At 40.0% G+C, this 14834-nt stretch overlaps 2 protein-coding genes across 2 annotated transcripts in view; both read left to right on the top strand.

Annotated features, from left to right (window-relative positions):
• Positions 1–10430, top strand: part of LOC139756438 (transmembrane protein 59-like) — a 41316-nt gene extending 30886 nt beyond the window's left edge. The window contains exons 5-6 of the mRNA XM_071675880.1: positions 5671–5843; positions 9026–10430. Coding sequence (XP_071531981.1) covers positions 5671–5843; positions 9026–9175 — 323 coding nt within the window. The 3' untranslated portion in view covers positions 9176–10430. The remainder of the gene's footprint in view (positions 1–5670; positions 5844–9025) is intronic.
• Positions 1–14385, top strand: part of LOC139756436 (chitinase-3-like protein 2) — a 213358-nt gene extending 198973 nt beyond the window's left edge. Inside the window, exon 9 of the transcript XR_011714339.1 lies at positions 12413–14385. The gene's annotated coding sequence lies outside the window, so the exon portion shown is untranslated. The remainder of the gene's footprint in view (positions 1–12412) is intronic.
• The last annotated feature ends 449 nt before the right edge of the window (positions 14386–14834 follow it).

The raw sequence follows: 14834 nt of genomic DNA on the forward strand, positions 1-14834 counted from the left end.
TGAGGGGCCTTCAATTCATCTCCTGAGTCCTCTGATGCAGATGCGCACTGTATACTCTTCCTTTGTTGGGGCTGTCCATATTGTCCGCTCTTCATTAGTTACATACTTCATGAGTGATGATAGCTCCATTGTGGCTGTTGAATCTGAACCACAGATTGTTATGGAAGTTATACCAGAGGCTGGAGATAGAAACTCTCTTCTTGAAGCACATCAGCAGCCTCGACAGTGTAAGTGTCATTAAATGGTCCTACTTAAACTGTATTTCAGTTTCTAAAATGGAAAACAGAAGAGGGAGACCAAATTGGAGGTGGAAGGATGGAGTGAAAAAGATTTTGTGTGATCGGGGCCTGAACATGCAGGAGGGTGAAAGGAGGGCAAGGAATAGAGTGAATTGGAGCGATGTGGTATACAGGGGTTGACGTGCTGTCAGTGGATTGAATCAAGGCATGTGAAGCGTCTGGGGTAAACCATGGAAAGCTGTGTAGGTATGTATATTTGCGTGTGTGGACGTGTGTATGTACGTGTGTATGGGGGTTGGGCCATTTCTTTCGTCTGTTTCCTCGCGCTACCTCGCAAACGCGGGAGACAGCGACAAAGTATAAAAAAAAAAAAAAAAAAAAAAAAAAAAAAAAAAAAAATATATATATATATATATATATATATTTTTTTTTTTTTTTTTTCGTATTCGCCATTTCCCGCATTAGCGAGGTAGCGTTAAGAACAGAGGACTGGGCCTTTGAGGAAATATCCTCACCTGGCCCCCTTCTCTGTTCCTTCTTTTGGAAAATTAAAAAAAAATGAGAGGGGAGGATTTCCAGCCCCCCGCTCCCTTCCCTTTTAGTCGCCTTCTACGACACGCAGGGAATACGTGGGAAGTATTCTTTCTCCCCTATCCTCAGGGATATATATATATATATATATATATATATATATATATATATATATATATATATATATATATATATATTTTCTTTTCTTTTAAACTATTTGCCATTTCCCGCGTTAGCGAGGTAGCGTTAAGAACAGAGGACTGGGCCTTTTTTGGAATATCCTCACCTGGCCCCCTCTGTTCCTTCTTTTGGAAAATTACTTATTTTGCTTTGTCGCTGTCTCCTGCATTAGTGAGGTAGCGCAAGGGAATAGACGAGAGAATGGCCCAACCCACCCACATACACATGTATATACATACACGTCCACACACACAAATATACACACCTATACATCTCAATGTATACATATATATACACCCAGACATATACATATATACACGTGTACATAATTCACAGTCTGCCTTTATTCATTCCCATCGCCACCTTGCCACACGTGGAATAACAACTTCCTCCCCCCTCATGTGTGCGAGGTAGCGCTAGGAAAAGACAACAAAGGCCCCATTCGCTCACACTCATATATATGTCTGTGTGTGTATATTACTGGGAATAGGGGAGAAAGAATACTTCCCATGCATTCCCTGCGTGTCATAAAAGGTGACCAAAGGGGACAGGAGTGGGGGGGGGGCTAGAAACCCTCCCCTCCTTGTATTTCAACCTTCTAAAAGAGGAAACAGATGAAGGAGTCATGTGGGGAGTGCTCATCCTCCTCAAAGGTTCAGATTGGGGTGTCTAAATGTTTCTGCATGTAACCAAGATGAGAAAAAAGGAGAGATAGGTAGTATGTTTGAGGAAAGGAACCTGGATGTTTTGGCTCTGAGTGAAACAAAGCTCAAGGGTAAAGGGGAAGAGTGGTTTGGGAATGTCCTGGGAGTAAAGTCAGGGGTTGGTGAGAGGACAAGAGCAAAGGAAGGAGTATCACTACTCCTGAAGCAGGAGTTGTGGGAGTATGTGATAGAGTGTAAGAAAGTAAACTCTAAATTAATATGGGTGAAACTGAAAGCGGATGGAGAGAGATGGGTGATTATTGGTGCCTCTGCACCCGGTCATGAGAAGAAAGATCATGAGAGGCATGTGTTTTGGGTGCAGCTGAGTGAGTGTGTTAGCAGCTTTGATGAATGAGACCAGGTTATAGTGATGGATGATTTGAATGCAAAGGTGAGTAATGTGGCAGTTGAGGGTATAATTGGTGAAAATGGGGTGTTAAGTGTTGTAAATGGAAATGGTGAAGAGCTTGTAGATTTGTGTGCTGAAAAAGGACTGGTGATTGGGAATACCTGGTTTAAAAGGAGAGATATACGTAAGTATACATATGTAAGTAGGAGAGATGGCCAGAGAGCATTATTGGAATACGTGTTAATTGATAGGCATGTGAAAGAGAGACTTGGATGTTAATGTGCTTAGAGGGGCAACTGGGCGGGATGTCTGATGATTCTCTTGTGGAGGCGAAGGTGTAGATTTGTAGAGCTTTTCAGAAAAGAAAAAAGAATGTTTGGGTGAAGATAGTGGTGAGAGTAAGTGAGCTTGGAAAGGAGACTTGTATGAGTAAATATCAGGAGAGATTGAGTGCAGAATGGAAAAAGGTGAGAGCAAATGATGTAAGGGGAGTGGGGGAGGAATGGGATGTATTTAGGGAAGCAGTGATGGCTTGTGCAAAAGATGCTAGTGGCATGAGAAAGGTGGGAGGTAGGCAGATTTGAAAGGGTATTGATTGGTGGGATGAAGAAGTAAGATTGTTTGTGAAAGATAAGAGAGAGGCATTTGGACAATTTTTGCAGGGAAGTAGTGCAAATGACTAGGAGATGTATAAAAGGAAGAGGCAGGAGGTCAAGAGAAAGGTGCAAGAAGTGAAAAAGAGGGCATATGAGAGTTGGGGTGAAAGAATCATTAAATTTTAGGGAGAATAAAGAGATGTTTTGAAAGGAGGTAAATAAAGTTCGTAAGACAAGAGAACAAATGGGAACATCGGTGAAGGGGGCTAATGGGGAGGTAATGACAAGTGGTGGTGAAGTGAGAAGGAGATGGAGTGAGTGTTTTGAAGGTTTCTTGAATGTATTTGATGATAGAGTGGCAGATATAGAGTGCTTTGGTCGAGGTGGTGAGCAAAGTGAGAGGGTCAGGGAGAATAGTTTAGTAAACAGAGAAGAGGTGGTAAAAGCTTTGCAGAAGAAGAAAGCTGGCAAGGCGGCGGGTTTGGATAGTATTGCAGTGGAACCTATTAAAAAAGGGGGTGATTGTATTGTTGACTGGTTGGTAAGGATATTCAATGTATGTATGGTTCATGGCGAAGTGCCTGAGGATTGGCAGAATGCATGCATAGTACCATTGTACAAAGGGATAAAGGTGAGTTCAAATTACAGAGGTATAAGTTTGTTGAGTATTCCTCGGAAATTATAAGGGAGGGTATTGACAGAGAGGGTAAAGGCATGTACGTATGACAGCTAGAGAGAGAGTGTGAGCAAATGTGGCCTTTGTCTTTTCCTAGCACAACCTTGCGCGCGTGCGGGGGGAGGGAGGTACTGTCTCATGTGTGACGGTGGTGGTGGTGGGAATAGATGAAGGCAGCAAGTATGAATATGTACATGTTTATGTATGTATATGTCTGTGTATGTATATGTATGTATACATTGAAGTGTATATGTATGTATATGTGTGTGTGTGGGTGTTTATGTATATACATGTGTGTGTGGGTGGGTTGGGCCATTCTTTTGTCTGTTTCCTTACGCTACCTCACTAATGTGGGAGACAGCGACTAAGTATAATAAAAAGATAGATAATATGTGTATATGAGTGGGTGGGCCATTTTTATCTGTTTCCTGGCTCTACCTCGCTGATGTGGGAAACGGTGTTTAAGTATGATAATAACAGACTTCAATTGTAATCTCATTGCCAGATCCTGTGCAATAAAAATCCAACTGTGAAAGAAGTCTTTATTTATGAGTACTAGCCAAGCAGATAAATGTGAAAACTTGATAATGCTTTGATAAAAGTAGGCTTCTTAATATGTGCTCAGACTGTGACCAATTTTGTTTTACCCAGAATTTATTCTAAATATAGTGATATGAAGCTGTAATCCCCTGCAGTGCAACTAGTCATGCTGGCATAATGGTACTGCTCTTTTCTCATAACCCTTGAGATGTCTGAATCCCACAGCAGGGCAGGGATAGTATGATTATTTGGTATATGTGGGGTCGGTTATTCTGTTTTGTTAGGTATTCTTGACCAAGCTAACTCTTCTTTCCTTGGAGGCTAGAAATGGTATAATGGACATTAACTTCTAATTATGCTTGTATTTTATTTTCAGTGCTGTATAGATGGATTTGTATTTGGCACAGAAAAATAGGGTTATGTACTGAAGTTACATTGACAGCAACAAAATTATGATAACATTAAATTGGCTTGAACAAAAAGATAATCTACATGAGATGATGAGTTGAATCATTTACTGATAATAGTTTTGTATGTGAATGTAAGGATAATCCAGGAAAGCTAACAACGGAAGTAAAATCTCAAAACAGCTCTGTCATTTTTAGTGTGACAGTGCCACAGTAATTTCAGTTTGTTGGGCCCCATCCTTGCTGGCTCGTGGTATTTGGTTGTGCACCTAAACATGTTCATACAGTTTCTGCAAAAATAAGAAAATCAGAAGATTGCCATTTAAAGTAAGGCTTTCATGCATTGAGTTTTATTTGTAGAACAAATGTTATTTATAGCAGGGATTTTATATGTCTGGTAGCATGATGGTCCAGAAGTCAGGTAACTGTAACATCCCTATGGTATTGAAAGTGGAGGGATGTAACTTTTGCTCACTGTACTTGTATTTATTAATACATTTGCCATTTCTGTTTCAGATGATATTTTTGCTCTTCCAGTAACTAGCCATATGTCCTAATACATTGTTCCATAAGGGAGAGGCCCATATTCATATATGAAAGCAAGAAAGTGTCTTCATGTAAGATCTTAAGACTTACTGGCAAAGCAACGTTCACCATTCACACAATTTATTTTGGCTTTCTAATGTCATCTTTCAAAAATACACTGGGTCTGATTGATACAAGATCAGTAAGGATAGTGATGACCTGGTAGGGATGAGCTTTTCAACACTTCATGCTTCATCTTGTTATCAGATGCCTTACTGGTATTTAGATGGTGAACTCAGCCATGCCAATATGTTGAAATCTTGCTTGTTGACATATTTTTCTCTTTCGAGCGTGAATTCAGGCCTTTTCTTCTTGGTGTAATGTCTTAGGATCCATGGTTTGTTGGTGGTAGATGAAATATATCACTTAGAAAAGAATTAGCAAAAATACGACGTATGACAAGGACAGTAATAAAAGTTATTTCACTCAGTATTATGGAAGTTAGGGGCAGCAAATCATGTAATCTGACTTCTAAGACTGTGCCAAATGTGTGATATCCCCACCATGAGAAAGTAAAAAGATTTCTTCCACAAATAGAACCTAACATGTAAAAACCTCATTTTAGATAGTAATTGGTATATTTTTTTATGGAGATTGTAAAACTTGCGAAGGTTTGAGTAGAATTTTGGTCTTGTTTGTTTATGGTTGCAGTTAAGTTTTGCATTTAACTCCTAAATTGTGTTTGACCACTTGTTTTTGTTCTCTAGACATAATTTCTATTCATATTTCAGTGCATGTAGAATAGTAGAATTTTTGGTATTGTGCATCTAGTTCACATACTTCAGAAACATGTCTGAAAAAAAATTTAATCTGTAGTTTTTTTTATTCTGCTTTGGAATTAACTCTTATGTATCTGCCCACAGTACACGCAACAAAACCAGCTGAAGACTCATCAGTAGTCCATTGTGTATCAAGGCGCCTTGGTGTTCCTCCTTACTTGCTGGTGGCCTCAGTCCTAGCCCTAGTCCTCTTTACAGTGTATGTGATATTTGCAGTTTGCAGCACTGCCTCTCCTCCCAAGGCCAAGGCCTGTGTGGTAAGTTGCTTCTTGCAGTACATAACTGATTTCTGCCAGATACTGGCATGTAATATGTGCCATGTCAAGGTACCTTTAAGGTGAAGAAGGCAGAGGGATTGAGAGAAACTGTTTCCATAAGTGATGCCAACCTATTGTTATTGTTCCTCTTCATAGCCAGAAGCGTGTGAGATGTTGGCACACCTGACACCATGTAATTTCATCAGTGTTACAAGTGTTTTAAAAGAATTGGGAAAGTTGTGCAAAACAAAGGAGTCAGTTCGGGTCACAAATATTTATAGAATAGAATCAGTGAACACGAACATAAATGCAGTATATTTTGAGTCACAAATGTTTATAGAATAGAATCAGTGAACACGAACATAAATGCAGTATATTTCTATGTTGGTGTGGGAGGATGTTGAATGGACAGAGGATGGCCTGGACTCCAGCATGAATGCTCTTTATTCACTTGAGTATATATTTTTTTTCCAGGAGTGATTTCATTCAACATACTGTATACCTACATACCTAATAACATAATACAGTTTATAGTTTTTATCCAAGTGTGATTTCATGCCCCACTCACATATCATTTACAAAGGCAGAACATATTTAAATGAATTCATGAAAATATATTATTTCAATAAAAAAAATAGATGCTAATAGTAATCATTTTTATTATTATTATTTAGTTCTTGTGTCTTGTGTTAGCGAGGTAGTGCATGGAAACAGACGAAAAAATGGCCCAACCCACCCACATACACATTTACATACATAAATGCCCACACATGTACATATAGATACCTATACATTTCAACGTATACACACATAGACCTATACACATGTACATATTCATACTTGCTGCCTTCATCCATTCCCACTGACAACCCCGCCACACATGAAATGGCTCCCCCTCCCCCTGCACGCGTGCAAGTTAGCGCTAGGAAAAGACAACAAAGGCTACATTCATTCGCACACAGTCACTAGCTGTCATGGTTTCTTTTATTCAAGAATATTTTATATTTATATAATATACTTTGTCGCTGTCCCCCGCGTTAGCGAGGTAGCACAAGGAAACAGACAAAAGAATGGCCCAACCCACCCACATACACATGTATATACATACACATTCACACACGCACATATACACTTACATCCCAATTAACTTGTCCCTGATCCCTACTAAACCTGATATTTACTCTCAGCTTTCTCCTTACACACACTTTCCCAAACTCAAGTCTCTAACTTCTGCAGTTTCTCACTCGAATCAGCCACTAGAGCTGTATCATCAACAAACAACAGCTGACTAATTTCCCTGGCCCCTCATCCCCAACGGACTGCATAGTTGTCTCTCTCTCCAAAACATCTTGCATTTACCTCCTTAACTACCCCATTCATAAACAAATTAAACAACCACAGGGACATCACACACCCCTGCAGACTGACATTCACAGAACCAGTTACTCTCCTCTCTTCCTACTCGTGCATATGCCTTACATCCTTAGTAAAAACTTCACTGCTTCTAGCAACTCACCTCCATCACCATATACTATTAAAACCTTCCACAAAGCATCTTTATCAACTCTATCATATTCCCTCTCCAGATCCATAAGTGCTACATACAAATCCATCTGTTTTTCGAAGTATTCTTCAAAGCAAACACCTGATCCACATATCCACTGCCACTTCTGAAACCACACTGCTCTTCCCCAATCTAATGCTCTGTACATACCCTCACCTTCTCAGAGAATACCCTCCCATATAATTTCCCAGGAATACTCCCCAAACTTAAGCCTCTGTAGTTTGAACACTCATCTTTATCCCCCTTTGCCTTTCTACAGTGGCACTATGCATGCATTCTGCCAATCCTCAGGCGCTTCACCATGATCCATTCATTCAATGAATATCCTTACCAACCAATTAACAACAGTCACCCCCTTTCTTAATAAATTGTACTGTTCTGTCCATGTCGCATAGAACAAAATTTGAAAGGGTTAGAAAGAAACAAATATGAGGACTGCCAATTTTGATGCATGTTTGGCTATAATGTTTTGACTAGCCTGGTAACTCACTTTTAATGAAAAAGATAGACTAGTATTTATGACAAGGAAGATTTAAGATGGTCACACTTCCATAGACTTACTGTTCACTTTGTAGTCCAAATTAATATCTGGTAAAAGTTAAGAGTAAATGTGAATAAGAGCAAGGTTGTTAGGTACAGTAGGGTTGAGGGTCAAGTCAATTGGGAGGTGAGTTTGAATGGAGAAAAACTGGAGGAAGTGAAGTGTTTTAGATATCTGGGAGTGGATCTGGCAGCGGATGGAACCATGGAAGCGGAAGTGGATCATAGGGTGGGGGAGGGGGCGAAAATTCTGGGAGCCTTGAAGAATGTGTGGAAGTCGAGAACATTATCTCGGAAAGCAAAAATGGGTATGTTTGAAGGAATAGTGGTTCCAGCAATGTTGTATGGTTGCGAGGCGTGGGCTATGGATAGAGTGGTGCGCAGGAGGATGGATGTGCTGGAAATGAGATGTTTGAGGACAATGTGTGGTGTGAGGTGGTTTGATCAAGTAAGTAACATAAGGGTAAGAGAGATGTGTGAAAGTAAAAAGAGCGTGGTTGAGAGAGCAGAAGAGGGTGTTTTGAAATGGTTTGGGCACATGGAGAGAATGAGTGAGGAAAGGTTGACCAAGAGGATATATGTGTCAGAGGTGGAGGGAACGAGGAGAAGAGGGAGACCAAATTGGAGGTGGAAAGATGAAGTGAAAAAGATTTTGTGTGATCGGGGCCTGAACATGCAGGAGGGTGAAAGGAGGGCAAGGAATAGAGTGAATCGGAGCGATGTGGTATACCGGGGTTGACGTGCTGTCAGTGGATTGAATCAGGGCATGTGAAGCGTCTGGGGTAAACCATGGAAAACTGTGTAGGTATGTATATTTGCGTGTGTGGACGTATGTATATACATGTGTATGGGGGTGGGTTGGGCCATTTCTTTCGTCTGTTTCCTTGCGCTACCTCGCAAACGCGGGAGACAGCGACAAAGCGAAAAGAAAAAAAAAAAAAAAGTTATTGAACCATCCGTTAACTATATCTAGGATTTAGAAAAACTTTTTTATAATGAAAGCTGCTTGTGTTTCATATAACTATAATATTTAAATGTTTAGTCATTTATAATTTAAATTATTTTCTGTTGTCCTCAGAATGGATTAAGTGTTCAGGCAGATCCCATGCCTCTTCCTGTTAAATTGGTACGGCCTGAAGACTTGACCCGACTTACTCTTACCGAGGAGGAAGATCTGCAGGCCCCGCCACTTCCTACGAAGGTTAAGCTCCCTGACTCTACCATCTAGCCTCATTCTTAGGCTAAGAAGAATATTTACCTGTATGGCACAGTTTCAAGTAGAGCTCCCTTCCAGTTTTTACTTTTCCAAAAGAAGAGAAGGGGGCCAGGTGAGGATTTTTTTTTTCTCCAAGGCTCGATCCTCTGTTCTTCATGCTACCTCACTAATGCTGGAAATGGCAAATATATATGAAAAAAAATTTATAGCCTAGAGACCCCATGTTTAGGGCTCTCACAGCTTTGAGGCTTCATTTCTTTTAGGAACAGACTAAGGTAGGCTACTGTGACCAAGATCCTTCCAATAATGATGGTAGTGTCTTGTTTAAGGTGAATTTCTGCTTGCATTATTACCTACATACAGGTGTTAATGGATAAGTGGCAACACCTTCAGAGAGACTCATTTTGAGTGGACACTAGGATTAAGAACAGATGATTGAGCCTTGCCAGAAATGTTGAAAAATAAACCAATAATCAGGAAAATTTTGATGTGCGTTTTTATGCATTTTTTTTCCTTTACAAATATGACGTAAGTACACAGTGCTAGGAGTGTGGTGCAAATGTTTGTAATGTAAACTTCTTTGTAGATCACCTTTATGTAGGTTTTGTGTGTAGAATAGTTATGGCCTTTTCATTTTCCATGTACCATACTATGATTTTATTATTACTGGAAAGTATCAAAGACTTTCTATGAAAGACAGGAAAAGACCCACTTCTACCAATGAAGTGTCATCTGCCAATTCCATGCAAAAGTACCATGTTAGTTTTAAGGTATTTGAACTAAATATGCTTTAAAACTATATATATCATTATACTTGAGTGCTGTGTGTGTGTTTTCTTAGAAATGGCTGTAATACACATTTATAATATATATTCTTGATTATGCATTGAATATTTTATTTTCAAATTCAGGAATTATGTGATTAAGCAAGGTAAAGTAAAATTTTGTTTATAAAACAGAAACCTGGAACTGACAATACATGCACTGTGCCATAACTCTTGAGACATTGTAAATGGAGCATGATATGACAAGTATTTTTAAAAAGTTGTCCAAACACAAACAAACATGCTTGATATAAAGAGCTCAGATATTAAAGCTGTCATATACAGTGATATATTCACAGCACAGAAATATTTCCAAAGTAAAGCAAAACACATGATTGTTATGGGAGGGTTGTTATTCCAGTTGCTCATTTGCAGCTTTCTTAAATACTGTGTTTATAGTTACCTATATATGTTACTTGTTCATATATATTTAAAGTCATAAATACTTTTCTTTATCCTTTGGAAAAATATGAAAAAGTTCCATATTATGTTTTTGCTTGAAACTATACCAGTGTCCTCTCCTGCTCACTATAAAGTTTGTGTACACCTTTTCATGTAAATTTGTAGTAGACAGCATTTGCTTTAGTTTAATGGTCAAGTATTTTAAGGCTTAGAAGCTACAATTAAAGGATTTTTAGAGGACAATTAAAGACTATACCAAATGAAATTTATTAACATATTTTGTATTTGTTGACTGGTTGGTAAGGATATGTAACGTATGTATGGCTCATGGTGAAGTGCCTGAGGATTGGCGGAATGCATGCATATTGCCATTGTACAAAAGCAAAGGGGATAAAGGTGAGTGCTCAAATTAGAGGTTTAAGTTTGTTGAGTATTCCTTGGAAATTATATGGGAGGGTATTGATTGAGAGGGTGAAGGCATGTACAGAGCGTCAGATTGGGGAAGAGCAGTGTGGTTTCAGAAGTGGTAGAGGATGTGTGGATCAGGTGTTTGCTTTGAAGAATGTATGTGAGAAATACTTAGAAAAGCAAATGGATTTGTATGTAGCATTTATGGATCTGGAGAAGGCATATGATAAAGATGCTTTGTGGAAGGTATTAAGAATATATGGTGTGGGAAACGTTGCTAGAAGCAGTGAAAAGTTTATATAGAGGATGCAAGACATGTGTATGAGTAGGAAGAGAGGAAAGTGACTGGTTCTCAGTGAATGTCGGTTTGTGGCAGGGGTGCGTTATGTCTTCGTGGTTGTTTACTTTGTTTATGGATGGGGTTAGGGAGATGAATGCAAGTTTTGGAAGGGCAAGGATGCAGTCTGTTGTGGATGAGAAAGTTTGGGAAGTGAGTCGTTGTTTGCTGATGATACGGCGCTGGCGACTGATTCAGGTGAGAAACTGCAGGTTTGGTAAAGTGTATGAAAGAAGAAAGCTGAGAGTAAATGTGAATAAGAGCAAGGTTATTAAGTACAGTAGGGTTGAGGGACAAGTCAATTGGGAGGTAAGTTTGAATGGAGAAAAACTGGAGGAAGTGAAATGTTTTAGATATCTGGGAGTGGATTTGGCAGCAGATGGAACCATGGAAGTGAGTCTCAGGGTGGGGAAGGGGGCAAAAGTTCTGGGAGTGTTGAAAAATGTGTGAAAGGCGAGAACATTATCTCGGAAAGCAAAAATGAGTATGTTTGAAGGAATTGTGGTACCAACGTTATATGGTTGTGAGGCGTGGGCTATGGATAGGATTATGCAGAGTAGGGTGGATGTGTTGGAAATGAGATGTTTGAGGACAATATGTGGTGTGAGGTGGTTTAATCAAGTAAATAATGAAAGGGTAAGAGAGATGTGTGGTAATAAAAGGTGTGTGCTTGAGAGAGCAGAAGAGGGTTTATTTAAATGAATTGGTCACATGGAGAGGATGAGTGAGGAAAGATTGACAAAGAGGATACATGTGTTAGAGGTGGAGGAAACGAGAAGTGGGAGACCAAATTGGAGGTGGAAGGATGGAGTGGAAAAGATTTCCAGCGATCGGGGCCTAAACATCCCGGAAGGTGAAAGACATGCAAGGAATACAGTGAACTGAAACGATTTAGTATATCGGGGTGAACGTGCTATCAAAGGATTGAACCAGGGCATGTGAAGAACTACCTCACTTGCGTGCAAGGGGAGGGGGAGCTGTTTTTCATTTGTGGCGGGGTGGTGAGGGAAATGGATAAAGGCAGCAAGTATGAATATGTGTTTGTGTATACATGTATACGTCTGTATGTGTATGCGTATGTATACATTGAAATGCATAGGTATGTATATGTGTCTGTGTGTGGCCCTTTAAGTACATACATGTGTATGTGGGTGGGTTGGGCCATTCTTTCATCTGTTTCCTTGCACTACCTTGCTAACGAGGGAGACAGCGACAAAGTATAATAAATTATTTATTATTTATTTATTTTGCTTTGTCGCTGTCTCCCGTGTCAGCGAGGTAGCGCAAGGAAACAGACAAAAGAATGGCCCAACCCATCCACACACACATGTATATACATACACATCCACACGCAAATAGACATACCTATACATCTCAACATATACATATACATACACACACAGACATATACATACATACACATGTACATAATTAATACTGTCTGCATTTATTCATTCCCATCGCCACACTGCCACACATGAAATAACAACCTCCTCCTTTGGCATGTGCGCGAAGTAGTGCTAGGAAAAGACAACAAAGGCCACATTCGTTCACACTCAGTCTCTAGCTGTCATGAATAATGCACTAAAACTACAGCTCCCTTTCCACATCCAGGCCCCACAGAACTTTCCATGGTTTACCCCAGACGCTTCACATGCCCTGCTTCAATCCAGTGACAGCACGTCAACCGCGATATACCACATCGTTCCAATTCACTCTACTCCTTGCATGCCTTTCACCCTCCTGCATGTTCAGGCCCCATTCACTGAAAATCCTTTTTACTCCATCTTTCCACCTCCAATTTGGTCTCTCACTTCTCCTCATTCCCTCCACCTCTGACACATATATCCTCTTGGTCAATCTTTCCTCACTCATTCTTTACATGTGACCAAACCATTTCAAAACACCCTCTTCTGCTCTCTCAACCAAACTCTTTTTATTACCACACCTCTCTTACCCTTTCATTACTTACTCGATCAAACCACCTCACACCACATATTGTCATCAAACATCTCATTTCCAGCACATCCACCCTCCTCCACACAACTCTATCCATAGCCCACGCCTCGCAACCATATAACATTGTTGGAACCACTATTCCTTCAAACATACCCATTTTTGCTTTCCGAGATAATGTTCTTGCCTTTCACACATTTTTCAATGCTCCCAGAACTTTCGCCCCCTTCCCCACCCTGAGACTCACTTCCACTTCCATGGTTCCTTCTGCTGCCAAATCCACTTCCAGATATCTAAAACATTTCACTTCCTCTAGTTTTTCTCCATTCAAACTTACCTCCCAATTGACTTGTCCCTCAACCCTACTGTACCTAATAACCTTGCTCTTATTCACATTTACTCTCAGCTTTCTTCTTTCACAAACTTTACCAAACTCAGTCACCAGCTTCTGCAGTTTCTCAACACGAATCAGCCACCAGCGCTATATCATCAGCGAACAACAACTGACGCTTCCCAAGCTCTCTCATCCACAACAGACTGCATACTTGCCCCTCTTTCAAAAACTCTTGCATTCACCTCCCTAACAACCCCATCCATAAACAAATTAAACAACCATGGAGACATCACAAACCCCTGCTGCAAACCAACATTCACTGAGAACCAATCACTCCCCTCTCTTCCTACATGTACACATGCGTTACATCCTCGATAAAAACTTTTCACTGCTTCTAACAACTTGTCTCCCACACCATATGTTCTTAATACCTTCCACAGAGCATCTCTATCAACTCTATCATATGCCTTCTCCAGATCCATAAATGCTACATACAAATCCATTTGCTTTTCTAAGTATTTTTCACATACATTCTTCAAAGCAAACACCTGATCCACACATCCTCTACCACTTCTGAAGCCACACACTGTTCTTCCCCAATCTGATGCTCTGTACATGCCCTCTCAATCAATAACCTCCCATATAATTTCCCAGGAATACTCAACAAACTTATACCTCTGTAATTTGAGAACTCACTTTTATCCCCTTTGCCTTTGTACAATGGCACTATGCATGTATTACGCCAATCCTCAGGCACCTCATCATGAGTCATACATACATTAAATAACCTTACCAACCAGTCAACATTACAGTCACCCCCTTTTTTAATAAATTCCACTGCAATACCATCCAAACCTGCTGCCTTCCGGCTTTCATCTTCCGCAAAGCTTTTACTACCTCTTCTCTGTTTACCAAATCATTCTCCCTAACCCTATCACTTTGCACACCACCTCAACCAAAACACCCTATATCTGCCACTCTATCATCAAAAACGTTCAACAAACCTTCAATATACTCACTCCATCTCCTTCTCACATCACCACTACTTGTTATCTCTTCCCCATTAGCCCCCTTCACTGAAGTTCCCATTTGTTCCCTTGTCTTACGCACTTTATTTACCTCCTTCCAAAACATTTGTCCATTGTCTTACGCACTTTATTTACCTCCTTCTAAAACATTTTTTATTTTCCTTAAAATTTAATGAAACTCTCTCACCCCAACTCTCACTTGCCCTCTTTTTCAACCTCTTGCACCTTTCTCTTGACCTCCTGCCTCTTTCTTTTATACATCTCCCAGTCATTTGCATTATTTCCCTGAAAAAATTGTCCACATGCCTCTCTCTTCTCTTTCACTAATAATCTTACTTCTTCATCCCACCACTCACTACCCTTTCTAATCTGCCCACCTCCC

Source organism: Panulirus ornatus, chromosome 21, assembly GCF_036320965.1.
Source record: "Panulirus ornatus isolate Po-2019 chromosome 21, ASM3632096v1, whole genome shotgun sequence".
NCBI classification, from domain to species: domain Eukaryota; kingdom Metazoa; phylum Arthropoda; class Malacostraca; order Decapoda; family Palinuridae; genus Panulirus; species Panulirus ornatus.